Source organism: Plectropomus leopardus, chromosome 1, assembly GCF_008729295.1.
Source record: "Plectropomus leopardus isolate mb chromosome 1, YSFRI_Pleo_2.0, whole genome shotgun sequence".
In the NCBI taxonomy this organism is placed as follows: domain Eukaryota; kingdom Metazoa; phylum Chordata; class Actinopteri; order Perciformes; family Serranidae; genus Plectropomus; species Plectropomus leopardus.
The window spans coordinates 6,860,238-6,880,695 of record NC_056463.1 but is presented as its reverse complement, the minus strand read 5'-3'; the positions used below and the strand labels follow the sequence as shown (position 1 = coordinate 6,880,695).

General features: G+C 41.3%; 1 protein-coding gene across 2 annotated transcripts in view; it reads left to right on the top strand.

Moving 5' to 3' along the window:
• Positions 1 to 19,396, top strand: part of mpped2a (metallophosphoesterase domain containing 2a) — an 82,888-nt gene extending 63,492 nt beyond the window's left edge. For both annotated transcript variants that reach the window (XM_042490869.1, XM_042490875.1), the window contains exons 5-7: positions 14,078 to 14,193; positions 16,290 to 16,403; positions 17,394 to 19,396. In XM_042490869.1, the coding sequence (XP_042346803.1) occupies positions 14,078 to 14,193; positions 16,290 to 16,403; positions 17,394 to 17,512 (349 nt within the window). In that variant the 3' untranslated portion in view covers positions 17,513 to 19,396. The remainder of the gene's footprint in view (positions 1 to 14,077; positions 14,194 to 16,289; positions 16,404 to 17,393) is intronic.
• Positions 19,397 to 20,458: the final 1,062 nt, after the last annotated feature.

The following is a 20,458-nucleotide window of genomic DNA, read 5'->3' as shown; positions in this document are numbered from 1 at the left end:
CAACTACAATTTGCTCTTTTAAAAAATACCAAGAAGATAAAAAGATGGTCCTTCATGCTCTTCTTTTTTTCTACAACCAGGACGTGTTATAAGTTCAGATATCAAACACCACTTCTGAGCTGTATGCAGGTTTTGAATTCTAACAATAAAAATATACTAAGATGCTACGTTTTCAACTATATTTACAGCTATGCATGCAGCAGGGCACATGTATGGTAGCCTTAGTGTAAGGGTTGGGTACCAACCATCGTTAAATCCATCAGTGCCAAATGTTGGTGCCTAACAGCGCACCAGGATGAGAACAACGGGTATAGACAAGAGGTAGAAGTGCCATGAAGTGGTTTTATTTTCATACAGGTGGTGGAAGCACCCCAAAGCTGGGAAGGAGGCCGCAGAGCTCCACTGCCGTTCTGTTGGCTTCTCAGAGAGCCAAAATTATCACGGCAGCATCAATCTCCTGCGATAGTTTGAGCGTCTGGTCATTTTTCTTGTCTGTGTTATTTTTGTAAAAGCCTAATATCACTGCTAGACAAGCAGATGCACTCAAGCAAAAAGACAGACAGGGAGGATTAGCTTTGTCATTATCAAAGAGCAGAGGAGCAGATTTGCTTTTTCGTCTACTACAAATGCATTGGAAAAGAAACAAGGAAAAAGAAAATCTAGTTCTCTGATAAGTCATGAAAAAGTTCTGACATTTTGTCCATGAAAATGTATGGGAACCCTGTTTTTTAAATATTAAACTTTTGTCATTACAGACAAAGTGAGGTATCTAAAAAAGGTACTGCTGGATACCAGAATCGGTACCAGTTCAAATGTAAACATTAGCCAACTCTACTAAACATGCAGCTCAAAAGTGCTGCTTCACAAAAAGCAGTGATACAGCTCCAGAAGTGGTTGAGTCTGCATTGGTTGAGTCTGTAAACTACAAGTTTGAAAACAAAAAAGTGGATGTTAGCTCTGTTTCTGCTGCATTGATTTTGATATTTTTTACTTAACGGTCCACCGTTAGTCTGACAGTGTTATCGCAGTGCAATGTCAAATTGGTGGAGCTCTTTAAAATGCAGGAAAGGGAGACTAACATGACAAAGTAAGAAAAGTGTGAATGCCCCAACTGATGTCACCTTTCCGGGCTAATTTATGTCAAACCATCCCAATTTTTTACAGCTTTTTTTTTTTTTTATAAATCTTTCTTTTAAATTTCTGTTTGTGTCTGAAGAGTAGCAGACCTTCGGCTTTAGGCCTGAATTGGCACAAAGACTACTAGAGGCCAAAACACACAATGGTCCTTTTTAATAATTTTCTTTCATCTCTTTTCTACTCTCAGTATTGTGTGTCATAAAGGAAAGTTTGAAATGTTCAAACAGCTTTTTCAATTTTCCTTTTTTCAATTAACTTGCAGACCTAGAGCTGTAGTCTTTGTGCTGAGGAAGAAAAGCAGTAAGAGGGTGCAGCTTTGAAACGTCCTGAAAGACACACCTGTGTTATAGAGTGCGTTCATTCGATTTTCAGATCACCTTGTCCTGTTTGAAATCTGTAGAAAAAAAGAGTTTCCGCCCCGGTCCTTGGAGCAGAGCTGGGAAATGAAACCTTGCCTGTCAGTTATTGTCAGTGAGGAAAGCTCACTTATTTCCCAGAGATATTATCCTCCCCTTTGCCTCGCTTCTCTCCCGCTTCCCCCCTCTTACATTGTTCTTCAGGATCAAGTTCACAGAGGTCGGGGCTGGAGGAGGGTAATGGGACCCTTGTCCCTGTGTCTCAGGGCAGGTTGAATGGGTCCTGGCCCCTGCCCCCAACCCCTCATACAGGTCCTTTGAATAGGACTCTTCTCTTTATTAGTCAGGTCTCTGGTTTCTTCAGACTTGCCAGCTTCTTGTTAGTCCATATCCATACTTCAAAGTGTTTGGATTCCATGTTCACATGTAGAGACATCTGTGTTCCCATCACACCTCACTGTTCATCCCAAACCTAACCTGCCAGATCCACAGGCAGCTTTGTACCAGTCTCACTGCCACAAATACCAGGGTTTCCCTCACATTTATTTATTTGTTGCGGGCCACCATAATTAAAGCACCTGCTCCCACATATAGATTTCCTAACACTATTGAAGTATATGTACTATATGTACTGTGTGTCATCGCACCACCTTCTTGGAGGGCTGTCACCAGCATGTTGATGTTACAGCAGAACACCAGGCGCAGTGAAAGTGAAACTTAAGCGTTCATAGTGCTGCGTCTAAAAATCTGTATTTACTCACTCTGCAGTCTGCTTCTCCTCTTATCCATCATTCTGATCAGCTCTGACCAGATCAATTGAGAGATTATTCGCGCCACAACTCAAACTGGTCCTGAGATAAATAAGTCATGATGAGTTTCGCTCCAGTCTCGACGTCCGCAGGGAGCCCGGAGTAGATCTGCTGCTCCTTCGCATCTAAAGCCACCAGTTTAGGTTTTTCAGGCATCTAATCAGGATGCCTCCTGGGCGCCTCTCATTAGAGGTGTTCCAGGCGCGTCCAACTGGTTGGAGGCCCCAGGGCATAATATATCTCATCTGGCCTGGGTTTGCCTTTGGGTCCCCCAGGAGGAGCTGGAAAGTGTTACTGGGGAGAGGGACGTCTGGAATACTCTACTCAGCCTGTTGTTCCTGGATGAGTTTCGCCTGTGTTGCGTTCACAGAGCCGCAAAAAACACCCACATTTAGAGAGGTGGCACAAAATGATTAAAAAAGGGACACATGAAAATAATAACAAAAAGAAAAAAACACTAAGTTTGCAGATATCATAACCCTCTGCTGAGTGCTGAGTGTACTCTGGGCACAGACAGAGCAGCAGAACAGCCAGCACAGTGAAAGTAAAACTTTAAAGTAAAGTAAAACTGTTTTTTGAACTGGTTCTTAAAAGTTGCTTTCACTTGCCTCTGCAGCAGCTGCTCCACTCATCTGAGCTGATCAGCTCTGATTGGATCGACAGATCAGTTATCTTACCTGAGACTCGAACTCCACAAACTGCAATTCCACCTGCACTGCATGCACGGTCCCTCAAAATAACAAAGTAGCCCGTAACCAGAGAGGAGACATAGGGTGATAAAAAGGGACACAAAAAACACTGGGAAGCCTAACTACCTTAATCATATATTCATCAAATCACACATGCAGTGTTCAGGCATTAAGTCTTAAAAAATGACAAAAGAACGACTAAACTGATGTTACTTAAGTGTTTATCTGTGTTGGCTGTTTCTGACTATCAAAGATAGCAGAAAATAAACAGCCACAGCTTCAGGTATTGTGAGCTGTTCACCACCTGTGGTTCTTTCTAATTCAGTGACAAGGTTCATTTGTTTTGAAGTGGTTTTTGTTCCGTAAAAAATCCTTCCCAAGGCACTAATTTAAAGTTAATTTACAAGCATGACACTTTATTTAGATACATGGTATCATTCCATTTATTTTCTCTTTTCTTGGTAAAACAATTCAACAAACGTCATGACATTTGGTGAAGTGTATGTGATGATTTCAGGTCATTAAGCTCAATGTTATAGGGTCACATTTGCCAGAGCACAACTCGGAGTGGTAGGCTAACTTTGCCAGACCAAATCACAAATCCGAACAACCAGTCAGAGCAACAAAAAACCAAGAGTGATGTAGTGCTGAGTGACCGTCAGATAGAATAGAATAGATCAGCTTTATTTTCTGTCCCAAACAGTGACAGAAATTCTCCTTTGACTAGGCTAAAACAGTGCACACAATTCACACATTTAAAACACATGGTACAAACACATAAAAGGGGAGTTTTGAAAACAGCAACTGATAAAAGCAGTGAACCCACAACATCAGGATACACACAAACACAACACACGCACTGAGCCATGTCCTGATTCGCTCTGGCAGAGTAGCACCCCCAATGTTAACAGACCACAGCGTGCAACGTGCAGCGAATATGGCACATTAGCTATCTTGGTTGTTTTCGAGAGTGCCTCAGCAGCGCTCTTCTTTTCTAAGCTAATTTTATGTTTGCAGTAGTGTTTCTGGTTCAAGGTTGCACCAGCCAAAAAACTAAACATTATAACCAATTTTGCATAAATTGCAAAGGCTCCACAAGTTGTCAATCATCATATCAAACCCGCCCCATATTATTAAATTGGTTTTGATTGTTCCGCTGATAAAAAGAGCGCTTGCAGAGCTGTCTGGTTTCCAGGCTTTAGTGGTGCTAGAATGAGTGGTGCTTCTGGTGCAAAATTTGTTTTTGCATATTTTGGATAACTCTTTTGGTGAAATTTTGTTTACAAAAAATGTTCACAAAATGTGACTAAATGGTGTCAGACTGAAACCCTGTTAGGATGCAAAGGCATCTTGCCTGTGGGAGTGTAACAACATGTACAGTCGTAATGAGGGAAATAAATGTGCAAATATTCAATGTAGATATTTTTTCGGTTGACCTTGTTAACGCCACAATCTGTTATCATTTTTTGTCTTTGAATTTAAGCACCCACGGGGAACTCACTCTGCTGCAGACACACAGACGCTATTGTGTTTTAAAAAAATGTTCACACTTTGTCAATATTGATTGGCCTCAGTGTAGGGCAACACTCGGGACAGATGCATGCACACAGAGTCACTGAATCACACTTCCAGACAGGCAGTTTCAGTTACTATAGTGTTTGATGGCTTTGATGTCTGTGCTAATCCAGTGTATCTCCGGCTGCAGAGAGAGAGCGTGTGTGAGTGTGTGCGTGTGTGAGCGTGCGTTTGAAGGGAGGGGGGTTGTTAAGGAGGAAGTCTCTTAGATGTAATGATGGCAGGGGAGACACTCTGAACATCTCTGCTCTCATTTGATTTCCTGCTACAATATTGGGCACTTGCCCTTTTCTCTTCCTTTTTTTCTGTCTTCCACTCACCGTCTCTCTCCGTGTTCGCATCCACTCAGACCTGCATGCAGTGGATTGCTGGAAGCTGCTGGGTCGTCGAGAGCAGCTGTGTTTGCTGCGAAGCGTCTGCTGGCTGATGCAGCGGTTGTGTTACATTAGCGGCCTGCAGGTCAAACTGCAGCTGGCTGCATCTCAGCGTGGAGATGAACCCTGGGGAGAGAGAGTGTGCGGGTGTGTGTATGTGTGTATATATGTGAGTGTGAAACAACCCGTCCCCATGGTTGTAGCCTTTCCTAAGCGGGCTAAGTCTGGTGGCTAACCCTTAGCGCCTCTGTGTTTGGCAGCATGACTGCAGCGAGATTAATCCATTCCACACTCCATCAGTCACTAGGCACAGGTTATTAGTGCTGGGGCGAAGCCGAGCACACAAACACACACAAAAACACACACAAAAACACACACTAAAACACACTCAAACATACACGGCCCCTTCACCCTTGTGACTTCGCCTCTACCTCGTCCCCAAAGTTTGCAAAGGTGGCCTTGGTGTTGAGAGGCCATTTGTCAAAACCCAGCCAGAGTCTCCACTTGGCTCCTTTTAATAAGGCTACCTGGGCTCTGGGATTACACACACACACACGTACGCACACACAGGGCATGCACTCTGCTTTGCACATACTCATACAGCTCTGAGTGTCAGGTGGTGCATCCCGCGGGGCTTATAAAAGTCCCATTAACATGGCCCTCCTCATTGGTTCTGACAGGTTGATCAATTAGACCCCTCCCCCCGCTGACCCTGGGGCCGCTCTGACTCAGAGGTCAGACACGATGGATCGCTGGACCTGCACACACTCTCTCTCAGCTCTCCCTCTCTCTCCTGTTATCTCTGGGCCGGTCACCATGCAGCTTGTTCGTCCTGTCGTGTTCAGCGCCAGGCTGGTATCCCAGGGTGCAGCTGTTCTCTGGCTTTTAGGAGGAGGATCATACTTTACCTGAGACATGTTTCGATCTTATCTCTGCTCTGAACCCGACCAAAACACATGCACAGTGCTGTAATGTTGGGGGTTGCTATTTCTCACTTTTTAGGGGTCTTGTTTTTGAGCTTTTCCCCCCTTTTCCTTTTTTTTATATGATACTTAAATAGATTTGGTCATCTTTCTAACTGATAATAACATTTTATCCTGTACCTTCATCCCTCAGATTTGATTACACTGAGACTGAAATGGCTTAGTCCAGCAGAGCAGGAGCAGGAGCGGTCAGACAGTCACACACCGAACAAACAGCAGTTTAAAATTTTTTTTTTTAAAAAGAGTCAGCGAACAGACTATAGTCCCTTTCTCACCAGACAAGAAAAATGGTAACATTTGGCTTTTGCGTTTAACTGGAAAACTTACAGTCTGCATTCACTCCTGGGAAAAATGACTCTGCCGTAGTCACAGGTATTTATGGGCTCCAGCTCCGGTCGCCTGTGATCGGCAGTGAGAGAAATACTGTTCATAACTTGGGTCGACACCCTAATTTTAGTCCTTTTTCTAGTGCGATACAATGATGCACAGCCGCAAATTTCCATCTCTGTCTGGACTTTGTTTTAAAGAGAGACTGAATAAGTAACAGTCATACAAAAAAATAAGTCACCACTGTAACCTTTTCACTGGCCGCCATGATGCTTTCTACTGTTAACTAAAAAAATTTCAGGGCCATCCATGTAGTTGAACGTGATACAGCAAAATAAAAAAAGAGAGAGACATACTCTGCTGCCAAGCCGGCTCTGGTATACTGGCAATGGGAATGCATTTTGAAAAAGCACTTCTTTTGCTGGAAAAAAGGCAACATGATTAAAACTGAGCCCCTGAATATATCTCAATGGCATGTCTTGCCATGAGTGTCTGCGTGCATGCTAATGGTTACCCAGAAGCAGGTGGCACCATGTGTGGTAGCCTTGGCCACTAGTGTGCAAATGTGTGTGTGAATAGGTGAATGTGACATGTAGTGTGAAAGCTCTTTCAGAGTTTGCAGAAATTAGCGCTTTACAAGTGCAGTCCATTTACCATTTAGCAGCAACTTCCTGCTGCTCTGGTTGTAGAAATTGTTCTCTGGCTCATCTAAGACGAATTTCTCCGTGTTATTGTCAAACAGGCAAATGTCGGTTTTAAAAGAAGCTTTTCTCATTGTCTCTGAGCAACTGGCACCAATACGTAGAGTGTTGATGTTTGATATCACTGATTGCAATGGAAATACCTGAAATGGTATGAAATCCTGCCCAACACTTTGTTGCAGGTTATCTTCACAACCTTTTGCCAAATTTCCATTAAATTGGGTGAGGACATCCATCGTCTCTAGAGGGTCCTGATACATTCCATAACCTTGATGTAATAACTTTTCACTGAATCAACACTGTCATGAAGCTATTAATTAAAAAGTTAAAAAAAAATATTTCTATAAAATGTGCTTTGGATATTAACACTTCCTAGAGGATGAATCCTCATATTTTTGTTTTCCACTTGTGCACAAGAAATATTCAAATCTGATGTGCAGATTAAAACGTTGACTGTTGACTGTTGTTAAAGCATCAAAACGTTTAATGACACATTTTAGTATAATCATCTCATAATTACCTTTACCTCATGTTCACTGAAAAGTTAAATATGTATATGGTTAAGTCATTTTGAACAATGCAGCGACATTGGGCATTGTTAGACTGTAAGGCTTGTTGCAATGTTTGGGGGGAAAATACTCCTTCAGATTTGACCCAATAAATGAATACAGTCAGAGACTTTGCAGGTGAAGACAGACAGACAGTGATTTCCTCTTTTTTCCAGCTTGAGTGTTTGTTGTGAGGTCTGCACTGCTGGGTCTCAGGTAGGTGTGTGTGTGTGTGTGTGTGTGTGTGTGTGTTGAATGAGGCACAACCAGAGGTGTACGAGAGAGGCGGCACCGTGTTTGGTAAACAGTCTGCGCTGCACAGGGTAAATGAAGGTACCTGTGTGTGTTTGTGTAGTTCAGGCACAGGGTAAAAGAGAGGCCGACCTGAGTTTGTTAAGCAGAGAGACGACAAAAAAAAGCATTTGTAGTGCCAGCCAGTGAATAAACAGCTAGTTGGACGGAGGGAAAAGAAACGGATTGAGCATCAGTAATCCCAAAGGCTCCCTGCAAAATGATCAGTGGTGCTGGGATCTTAACTGTATCATTTGATTTATCAGAAAATATCTGCACTATTAAATGTCTGAGATTAATGTAACTGAGTCTCACAGTTAATGAATGCTAAAGAAGGAACACAAATATGTAAATTTATCAGATGGAGGTTATGTAAATGCCAGGTACAAGATAAGACCTTGTTAAGCAAAAAGCATTATGGATTTGCCAACATGATGTTGCTTAGAGATTTGATAAAGTCCTACTGGAGTATTCGATTAAAACATATCAGCCAGGATGTCACACCAGGCTTTGGGAAACACTGATCTTTTTTTTCACAATTTTGTAACATTTTATAGACCAAAAAACAAATGGATTAATCAAGATAATAATTGACAGATTAATCAACATTCAAACTGATTGTCAGTTGCAGCCCGACAATGAGGAACTGTCGGCACAATCAAATGTAAAATGATCAAATTGATGTTCAACACTCACATGTAAAACCAAAACTTAGATAACTAATTTTGTTTTAAATTAGAGTTTGCTTGGAATCATTGATAAAACACAAGAATTTAGCTAAATGGCACATCTGTAAATGATTCTCTAACCCTATGAGGCTCTGAAATAGGGCTATAGTTATGTTCATTAGTCAAACAGAAGCTTAATTTTATTAATCTTAATCGAAGAATTATATAAAAATTGATGGAAATTTGTGAAAATTGGGTGTCAGTCTGCAGGATTTTTTTCAAAACTGCCAAAAGCAGCAAATCTTTACATTAAAAGTTAAAATGCGTTAACAGTCAATCGTGTATGAGAATTGTTGCTATTTATTTCTCTGTTGGATCGACTAATTGAGTAAATGTTGCTTTGTTGTTTTAAAAGTACAATTTATTTGGAAACATAAATTTGAGCAACAGGATTTGTAATACAATAACAAGTTACGATGATATCAGTACATAAAATACCCTAAAATAATGCCGGCCCCTTGAGCTTCTGTGATGATTTTTGGGTCAGTGACACAAAAATGTCAGAGAACCTTTAGCCTTCAAACAGCTGATTCAGTGAGGTGTAAGAACATTTTTAAAATGATCCAGTAAGTGAGGGAGGGGACGGATTAAAAGGCGTAATGAGAGGCATGAAGCATTTTGTGTGTGTGTGTGTGTGTGTGTGTGTGTGTGTGTGTGTGTGTGTGTGTGTGTGTCAGGGGGGTATCATAGCCCGTCAAGGGACCCAGAGAGAGTAGTTCGGGGGAGCAGCTGGGTTAAGAGCGGTGTCATGCCCAGAGAGACACAGAGCCGCCGTCCTAATGATGTCCACCGGCCTAATTGAATATTGACGTTCTGCACACGAGGGCTAAATGGCTTCTGTCTGCTTCACCTCCGCTGCCGGCGCGAGCTGCAGATTTTGAACCTGTTTCCACTGTTTGATTCCCAGAGGGGGGTTGGAGGGGTGATTGTTAAATGTCCCTGTTACCATGGTTACCTTCTTGTCGTCCTTTTTGATCCAATGTTAAGTGTTTTGTGTGGCACTGTTAGAGTGAAAGAGAGGTTATTTTTTACAGTAAGTTTGCATAGAGGTTTGATGGTTTCCTTCCTAAACTTAAAGAGAATAATTAGCTGATTTTTTATCCAGCTTTGTGTCAACAATGAAGGTAGTATGTGAAGATGAACTGTGGTAAACTGCCCTCCATCTAACCAGTGACTATTTATCATCTAGAGGAGTTTTGCTGGCTCTCGGGGCTGCTGCTCGAACTACAGGCTGTCCTGCATTTTCCTATTGCCTGCCAAGAGTGTAGAAGTGGACCAAGAGACAGACCCTTCCCTCTCTGTCTCTCAAACTTGGACTGAAATTCAATCAAATGGTAAAACGAGGCAGTGCTAATCAAGTATAAACCAAGACTTTGTTCCTGCACTGCCATTTTCACATGTAAAATGTTTTTAGAAACACATTTTATTGCCATATGTAGCTGTAATAGTGAGAGTTTGAGAACAGAGTGGACACCATACTGCTTCCTGCACACTGAAAATTGAGGCCAAAAAAAAAGAGATTAAAACTAAGCAGCGCTGATGAGATACAAGCCAAGATTCTGTCGCAGAGTTTCCTATTTCTCACCTGAAATGTTTTCAGAAACACGTTTTAACTCACCATTAAAGTGTTACACAAGATCTTTTTTGCTAGCCAGCTGCCATTGTTTCACACATAGGAGTTTGCATTTCATCACCCGCCAGCGGGAGCGTTTATTGGCCTGGTGAAGCACAGTGCATTCTGGTAGTTGTAGGTTTTCTACCTCTTGAGCAAAAGCGTGCTTTTTCTCTGTTTTCTCTGGTCATGTAGCACCAGTTTCAAAAGTCTTTGCATCTTTTTTGCATTTTGTTAAATGGCCGTTTTCCAGCAGAAAAACCACAAACCACCACAAACACGTGACGACATCTTTGCCTCGTTGATTACTCCTTCTCCCCTTTTATCTTTCCTCTCCTGTCTCTGAACCTCACCTCCTTCATCCTGTTTTTTCTTTCTCTCACTTCTGCTTCTATTTCTGTGATGGTGTTTTACTTTCCACTGCGCCTGCCTCCAGACGCTTCTCCTTTGTTGCCACGGCGACACACTCCAGGTGGCGAGTGTCAAGGCAAGACTGGGCTCCGAATGTAGTCTGATCACAACGCGCGCACACACACACAGATACACATACATGCTGGTCCACAAATACGCACTCTGAGAACAGACTGAGACACTTGCAGCGCACATTCTGTTCAACACTCACATCCTACTCAGATGCTGTTGGACGTGCACTCTGCCCACTACACACACAAACACACACACAAACACACACACACACACACACACACACACACAAACACACACACACACTGCAGTACTGTATAATAAAACCTGTGTCACAGCCACACAGGAAACAATCTCTCCTTTATGTGACCGGGATGTCATTAATCTTGGCGGAGGTTAACAAATGCACTTGCATGGAAGGTATATTTCATAGGCAGACAGCCGACAATGGGGCCATTGTGGCGTCGAGCTGCAGCGCCTCGCTCTGCATTCAGTCAGGACCTTTTGGTTGGCTCCGGATCCGCGGCTCATGTCCGGGGTTATGTTTCATCTCCCAGATGAATGTGTTTATGTGGGAGAAAACATGTGAAACACGGAGCGAAATCAGCGCTCGAGCTATTTATTTATTTTTTGCTGCCTGCAACCACGATTTATTTTTCTGAATGGGGGGAAAATAAATGCGTTCAGCTATTTTTCAAAGTTTGGCCTTGTTGCTATTAGTCAAAACAAGAGCCAGACAAATACCCTGCCTGTACTTTCTGTGTGCAGCCAGCCGACCAGGCCGGCTCGGCCCTGATTCACTGCTTTCTAAGTTTCTCCGCACCACAGCCTCAGCAGCAGCAGCAGCGCTATTTCCATCCATGAAGTGGCGAGTCTTCCCAGTAATCCATTAGACTTCCATTAGCTCCGATTTGTGTGATTAGTTCTAATTAATCAGTTCAGTCTGTGGCCTTCACTCCCCTGTGCGCTCCTCACATTTCATTTTTAACCTCATTTCTCAGCTCTCCACTGAGCGAGAGAACGAGGCAACGACTGAGCGAGCAAATCAAAGAGCGAGCTTCAGGTCTGCGGCCGCCGTCACACACAAACACTCGATACTGCTCAAGCACCAGGCCCAAACTGGCTGAGCTGGTGCTTAGACTGCATTATAATGCTCTTTTCTCCCGCCACGCTGAATTAATGGGATTTTTTGGTGGGCAGAGATACTCTAGGAGCTTGGTTGTGTTTTAAAACGGAACCAGGAGGGATTGAGATCTCATGTTTTACACATCCTGAGTCTGCTTGGGCTCTGGTTAGCCCCACTCGGCCCCCCTGTGGAACACTAAGTATTGATTAGCGCTGGAGCGTCCATCCCTCACTGTAACAAAGCCTATTGATGTTTGTGGAGCCCTGATTTCCCCTTGGTCAGATACCATACGCAGCTCCATCTCTAAATGACTGGAAGCTGCTCCGAGATCAGCGGCCTGTCCCAAAGTAACCTGAGAGCAACAGAAAATCATCTTTTTATCAGCGACTCTGTGCTGCAAAACTCAAAATTAAAAGATTTTTTTTCTGAGCTTGTTGCAGTAGGTCAGCTTATATACCGAGGTATTACGGGGTGATAATCTATCTTCCTTTCCTCTGTTGTCAGCCTTCTTTTGCCATTACAACTATTGTGATAAATGAAGGCTCAATTTATCAACTAGCCTCTACTCGATTTCTTTTTCTCCCCTCGGTTTCCCCGCCCCCACTCCTATATCTAACCTCCGCACGCTTCGCTTTATTTCTTCATCTGTTTTCAACCCCCCCTGCATCCACCCACCCATCCATCCATCCATCCCTCATTCCCACTCAGCCACATCGAGGCTTTCTTTGTGTCTGCTGGGGAAGGCTGAGATGCTGCCTGTCACCCCGGAGCTGCAGACTCCCATCCAGGCTGCCGGAGGTGGCCCAGCTGCTGTCAATCAATCTGCAGCCTGTGAAGCAGAGGGGATGGGGACTGACACATGATGTGGCTCCCTGCTGTTTAGAAATTCACTTTTTTTTATTTTCAAGAAGGCTTGCGCCATCAGACATATAGTTTTGGCTTATAAAATTGTTTGAACTTGATTGTGAGTCTTTGAATTTAAAGCATTGACGCTTCGGTCCGTCAAACTCCTCATTTACTGGTAAACAGTCCAACAGTTTTTGTCTCAAGTTCTACTTATATAAAGCAATTATGTGTCCTTTTTTCATTCATCCTGTTGTGGTTGTTTTGATTTTAAGATTTATGCTTTTAAATTTAGTCTTGCTTAATTTAAGTTTTTCCCGCTACAGTAGAACACTATATTTGTCGATCTCTCAGCATGTAACACATTTTATTCCAGAAACACAGTATTTGTGTGACATGATCAGTAATCTCTCTTATTTGGGTACCGAGCACTTCTACTTCATAAACCAACTTAAGACTTCCTGCAGCTGCCTTACAATTAAAGCCATAACCAGTTCCATTACGTCGAAGCCTTTTACAGTAAAGCAGCAGCAAGTTTAAGTTTGCACTTTTAATATTTTATGAGCCTGCTTTCTGGCAATTTGCTGCTCTTTGTCTTTGTTATTTGTGGCGTGTGCTGAGACTGCTAATTTACTATTTATGTATAAATGGCAGAGAAAACCCTTTACCTCACGTGGAGACGTTTTGGTTCTGTTTTCAGTTTGGGATAGTTCAAACTGAAAACCTGCACCTGCCTTCACTTCACTGCAGAGCTATTGATCAATCTAGATTGTTCTGGTGTGAGTTGCCTAGATGGCACTCGGTTTGTGGTGCACAAAGTGCCAAAAAAAATCACTTTTGAAAAACTCAGCAGCAATGTCTCTTTCCAGAAATCATGACCCGGTTAGTCAAGATAATCCACAGACCTTGTTGTGAACAGTTTCATGTAGGAACTAGAATTTTTCTACTGAACTACACATGCCTCCTTCTGCGCTGTGATACAGCTGGCAGGTGTAGTTCGATAGAAAGAAAATAGTTCCTACATGAAACTGCTCACAGCATGGTCTGTGGATTATCTTGAGTAACTGGGTCAGGATTTCTAGAAAGACACATTGCTGTTGAGTTTATTCTTTTGCATTTTTAGCACCACAAGCTGAGTATCATCTAGTTCCATTCAGTTTTATTTGAGAGAGGGCAGACATCTCTACAGGTGATATCTCCAACATTCGGCAGCACTCACCCCAAAACAGTCTAGATTTATAAACAACACTGCAGGTAAGCGGAAAATATGTATTTTTGGTTTTGAGATGAACTGCCCCTTTAACAACAGTTTCCGGAGGAAGCTGTTAAAAACTGTTTATGAAACAAATTGAGTAAATAAGGTCACAGAAGAAATATAATGGGCTTTAAAACAAGACAGCTGCAGCGTTTAAGAAAAGGCCTCGCTGAAGAAAAGGTGCATAAATTCATTAATATGTTTTTGCTTCAAGATATCAATTTATCTTTATGTTATAATCACGGTGGAGCTGGTCTCCTGAGCAATGTTAATGTGATCTCTCTCTCTCTGTCTCTGCAGGACTCCGTGGTTTAACGGCTGGGGGTTTAACCTGCCTCGGGGTCAGTCTCTGCTGGATAAATGGAACCTCGTCCCTGAAGGCATCGACATCCTGATGACCCACGGACCTCCTCTCGGTGAGTCCAATTAACCAATCACAGCCCCCTCATCTTCATATCTAATGAGGTTGTGCCTCATTATTCAAAACCGGCATGAAGTCACTGGAGGCGTCGCAGCAGGCGGTTTGTGTAGACCTGTTTGTACGTACGCTAGAGTCAAAACCGTTTCATCTAAATCCAATCCCGAACACTTTCTGATTCAATGTTTGTGTCTGACTTCATAAAAATACTTGTTTGTTTTTTGGGGGTTTTTTTGTTCTTTACTACAGACTGATTCAGTTTTCCTTCTAGTTGTTTGGGCCCCGGTTGTTGTTTTTGCTCTTGCGCGCTCCATCTGGCTTTATTGAGTGATTTCCTTCCCTCTCGCCTACGGAGGGCTGCTGCTGTTGCTGCTGCGGCAGCCACTGTGGCCGTTTGATTGCATGGAAACTCGATTTTGCACCAGTGTGACAGACGCTGCAAACGATTGGAGAGAGACCATGGGAGTGTGGAGCTGGAGCTGGGGGAGGGAAGGGGCGGTAGAAGATGTAGGGTGGCTCTCCAAAACTGGAAAACACAAAATGGAAATATATATACTATATATATATATAAATATCAATCATTTACACCACTATAGACTAGGAAATATCAAGAAGAGGTTTCATCTGCCAGAATGTGTTTAGATTGCTATTAAATTCACATAAGGCAGTGAATGAACGGTTATTCACAGATGGTTTTGAACTAGAAAAGGCTCCCGATATGTAAGACCCAGGAAATTTGTTCAAAGATGAACTTGTAGAAGACCTCACTTAGAGATCAAGAGTTTAGAAAAGATTCACGCAAGTCACCAGTGATGCAGCAAAATCTCATTATTGCACAGAAGAAAGTCATCTCCTGCAGCAGGACACTGCTTACTTTTAACTTGCATGTAGCAACATATGAGAGAAATTTTGTTCTTTATTTTTACATTTTAAAAAAATCACAAACTACTTCAGCATTTATGACAAATGATGTCATATGTCAGCCTGAATCTACTAAAAAATGAAGAGGATTTCTGCTTTCCATAAAATCGGTTCATTTCTTTACTCAAACAAGGGTTGCAGCAGTATACCGTGAAATTTAATTCACCTGCAGTTATAATAAACAGGCTTTATTAAGTTCTCCACACTTTTGGTCAAGTTTCAAGTTTATTTTTCACATGCACAGTCAAACAAGTACAATGCGCAGTACTCTCTGGTCTGATGTTTCTGTAAAGACTGCTGCTATAGACACACTTTTAGTCATAAACTTATTATTTATTTATTCATTTATTTTTAATTAAGTTTCTGTGTAATAAGCAGGTTAATGTACAGTGAGCGATTACTGAGAAACGAACCCCTTCAGGGTGATTCAAGACCTGCATCACCATGTTGGGGTTCATTTTGCAATAATGAGCCGCTCACTGGACATCCAGCTCACCCACATGACTCACCGAAGGAAATTAAACGTGTTCAAAAAATGTGTTCTTTAATTCTTTGTCAGTACTTCATTAATGCTCAGTGAGATTGTTTTCTTGTTTTGGTCGTAATTCTTGTTTTATTAGATCGAGGTATGTATGGTGAATATTGGGGCAGAAATTGGGAATTTTCATGTTTAAAACAGACATTTTTTTATAAAATTGAAAGAGGGGGTAGGATTTGATAAGTATTCACTTCCTCCGACTCCTTTTCGGACATGAAGTTCTTCCGTTGGGCATTCTGGTGTTGTTTTTTTAATTTATTTTTTCCCCTATTTAATTTGGCAAGTTGGAAATAAAGATCTAACCACTACTACAAATGTTTCTGTTGAATTCATTCAGTAAAGGCAAAGTTCCCCAAACCTCTCCTAAAGTACCACATCCTGCATGTTTTATCGCTGTCCCTGCTCGAACAAAGCTCCTGAAGCTGCTTGATAACAAGCTGATCATTTAATTCAGTTAAGTTGCTGCAGGAGAGATCTAAAACATGCAGGACAAGTGGTTCTCGAAAGGTCTGGGAAAGTTAAGTCTCACTTGTTACATTTCTGTACAACCATTACTGATGATTGGTCGGGCATATTCCACACCGGGACTGTCCGGGAAACTGAGAAAGTTAAATAGCGTCCGTGTGTTTGTTTAGGTTTCCGAGACTGGGTTCCTAAGGAGCTGCAGCGAGTCGGCTGTGTGGAGCTGCTCAACACGGTCCAGAAGAGGGTGCGACCCAAACTTCATGCCTTCGGAGGCATACACGAAGGTACTGAGAATAGAGTCCAGAGTCAGAGGCCGGGAGGGAGTTGGCTTCACGCTGACATACAGAGAAATCCCTTCAGACCTCTGCGTGCTGCAGCTTTTTGTTTTGGTTCAGTACATAACGTGATCATACATGTGGAGCACCGTGATGTCCGTCCTTATAACCTCCTTTAAACTGGTGACCATCAAAACAATCTTATCCTGTACAACACTAACAAGGGAAGTCAAAGGCAAAATGACATTGTCTTTAGTAGCCATAACACTAATTTTTAACTGTATTAACCCTTTGAAACCAGTAGTGAGATCTTTTTTCTTGTGCTGCTTTTAGATGCCTTTCACGAGTATCTACACCTTTGAACCCTGAGCAAAGTGGTGTGATTATTTTGATTTATTTATTTTTTTCCAAATACAAAAAAGGCAGCTTGAAAAGAAATGTTCTGCAAATTGCAAGAAATTAGTAAACATGGAAAATTGTTTTTAAAAAGCTCGGGGAAAATGTCTTGGTTGGTTATTTACAAATATCATAATTACATTTTTAAAGTTATGTTACTATAATTTTAAGCACTTTTTCCAGATCATTTCCTTTTTATTTCTTTTTTCAATTTTCATCTTTTTCCCTTTTTTTGACACATTTTCAGGTACTTTTAGTGTACTTTTTATTAATAACTCGCGAATTTTTGGTTCTTTTCTTCTTTTGTGGCTCATTGCCTTCTTTCCATGTTTTGAATGAAATCTAGCCAATTTTTCCAGGTTTCAAAGGGTTAAATCCAAGCTATTCTTAACAATTAGTGTTTAGACAAGAAAGTAGATCCGAGGTGATTACTGAACAGTGTAAAATTCATGGAGGCAAGTGTACAAATTGTTGAACTGAGTAAAGAAACAGGTATATTGAGTGCACAAATTAGAGATTTAGGGGAAGAATTGATTAAAATCTCTCCCTGGTTGTAAAGTCTCTGAACGCTGCCTGTTGCTGACGCCCGTTTCTCCTCCTCAGGCTACGGGATCATGACAGACGGCTACACGACGTTCATCAACGCGTCAACCTGCACCGTCAGCTTCCAGCCCACCAACCCCCCCATCGTGTTCGACCTGCCCAACCCCTCCAGCTCCTGAGACCAGAGGACGGGGGTGGGGAGGGTCACGGGCTCGAGAAACTACTTTTTTTCTATAAATATGTCAAGTTTAAAAAAAAAAATCTAAGTGTTTCTTTGCAAACTTTTGGTCTTCTCCAAGCTGTTGTTGAGATTGAGAAGATTTGGAGACGTGGGACGGGGTGGGGAGTTTGTCGGGGAGGGTTAAAGGAGAATACCGGTGTTATTTTCTTTTCTTTTTTCTTATTGTGCCAACAGTGCTGGTTTCCCTCTGAGAGTTTGTTGTTCTACACACAGTCAGTGCAGTTGCAGATATCAGGATTTGTTTTTCAAGAATGTTTTTCCGTCTGAAAAACAACTGCCTCAAAGCGAGATAATCCCCGCAGAAACTTTGTCCTGATTTCGTCATGCAGAGTTCAGCATTTTTACATCAACGCTACTTAACGTTAAGCACCTGACAGTAACGGGAAGAAATGGAAACTTCATCAAAGAAATAATCTTTTAAAATATACATTGCCTGCAGAATAGACAAGAGCCATGATGTAAGGTGATTTTTTTTGATCATTCACGTTATTTTTCAACATAACTAGCTCATTTTCTTGAGATCACAAATCAGTATTTTGGGGGTTTACAGGAAAAAACATTTCTGACTTTATTTCTTTTTGTTTATTTTTGTGGTCACAAAAGTTACAACTTCATGATCAGAGAGAAACAAAACACATGGAATAATTTCCACTCTTGTCCTCTCTCATTACCATCACATCTGCATGTTTTTGTTAATTGCCATTTTTGTTAAAAACATAAATAAATAAAAAGGATTAAAAAAAAAGAACATGAATTAATGTCAGAATAAGTATGCAATGCAAAATTAATTTAGGGGGCATGTTTAACTGAGCTACGAGTGACGCCGGTATTCTCCTTTTGTCAGAGGGATTTTGTGGTTAAACAATCTTGCTCTTGATAAATATTGGTCAGATCTGTAAGATAAATGATGCTTTGTGAATTTGTACAATTTCTTTGTGTTTGGTTTGCATTGGCCGGACAATGGATGCCATTGTTTTATGTTGTATCATCTGATATTTTGTGTTTAGGTCTTTTTTTTTTCTTTTTTTTCTCGTCAGTTCCTCTTTTCTTATTGGCTGACAGGGACGCTGCCTTAAACTAGCTTTAATGTTCTCAGCTAGAGCCCCACTCTCTGCGAGCTCAGAGAAAAGTCCTTATTTATTATCCCGCAAAACAACACCTGACTAACGCAGGGACAGGAAGCTATCAAATTACAGCCCGAAAAATTAACTTTGTACCATCGCATTATGGATTTCTGATCTAATTTGGAAAATGTATGTTATAAAATATATAAATATATATATTATATATTCATGTTGTAAAACATCTGTACTAAAAGTTGTGTTTGACAAAAAAAAATGGTGCATTTTTTTTTCTGTATGCACCTGTATAATTGACTTGTTTCTTTAATGCTCCCATCAGACGCTCTTTCTTTAATGTTTTTTGTATCGACTCTCCCAGTAGGGTAGACATTCATTTGGATGAGAGAGGAAAATTTGTCAGAGTCACAATCTAACAGGTGCTGGTTGTTCCCAACAACACGCCTGCCTAAACCTGGTAAAGTTGTCCTTTAAAGTGTAAATCTGATAGTATTTGTGTTTTATTGCTTTCTTTTTCTAATTTTGCACTGTGTGTAAATGCAATCTTGCTAGCACAAAAAAAATGTTGCCAATAGTTGTCTCAACTTTGCCGCTGTAAATGCTCTTTCCGTGCTCTGTTCCTCTCTCGCTCTTTCTCTGATTGTATCCCTCTTCATGGAAATGTTAGTTCTCTCTTTCAGTTCATTGTGATATATTTAGCTGCCTTTATATGCAAATAAAATTGCAAGATTTTTACTTATGGAGTTCTGCCTCGGGTTTTAATCTTTATTTAAATGTTACCATTTAAATATGTGTCTCAAGGTCTTCTGTCAAATTCACACATTTTAACCCCTTAACAGCTGGATCAATGTCCGTTTTCTTTTGTTGCACTGAAAAACCCTGAAAAACAGGAAACGTCCTGCAGACTGGAAAAAAAATGGTAAAAGGTGAAACAAACAGAAAACAGTGGCAGCTCATTGACGTCATTTTCTTGTTTTTTCTTACTCTTTTTTTCAGGTAATTTTCTCGTAACTTTTTACTGATTTATTGCTTTGTTTTTGATGATTTTTTGTTAAGTTGTTCATCAACCTCTTCTCATGATTTTGGAAGAAATCGAGCCAGTTTGCTTAGGGATCAATGGGTTAATTGTGGAAAAACTGGGAGTTTTAAAGACCTGGAATGGCAATAAATTTGTAAATAATGTCATATTTCGGGCAGATGGCTCTTATGGCCCAGCACTTAAAAAGAACATCCTGTACGAATCATTTCAGTGACTCAAGAGGGTCTTTTTCCAAGAGTAAGATTTTGAAGACTAAAGAAATGCAAACACAGTTTCTAAATAGAGGCAAAAAATAAACTAAAAATAAAATATGCCATCAATGGGGCCTATGACCTATTGATCACAAAGCAAAGTCAAATCTCTTCCCCTTTATTTGGTGTCATATGTCCTGATACCTGCATGTGTGAAGTAGCACTCTTCAGCCAGTGGACTTTGTAGCCACTTGGTTTTAAAAAAGATCAGATTTGGGCTTAAAATACCCTCCAGTTTAGTTGTTTGTTGGTATTAAATGGTGGTCTGCAGCTTGGCAGGTATCTTGCCAAGATGTCAGGTCAACATGTCCTCCACCTCCCAGTGACAAATTCAGCTCATGTACTGACACTTTATAGACTCATACATAATAAGCATGAAACATACAAATGCAACATATTTGTGGTTTGCAGAAATGTACAATACCAACATTTTCCTTTCGGCAACTGGACTGATCTTTGAGGCCACTGTGGATGAACAAAGATGAGCAGCTGTGGGACAAAATCTTGGCTATGAT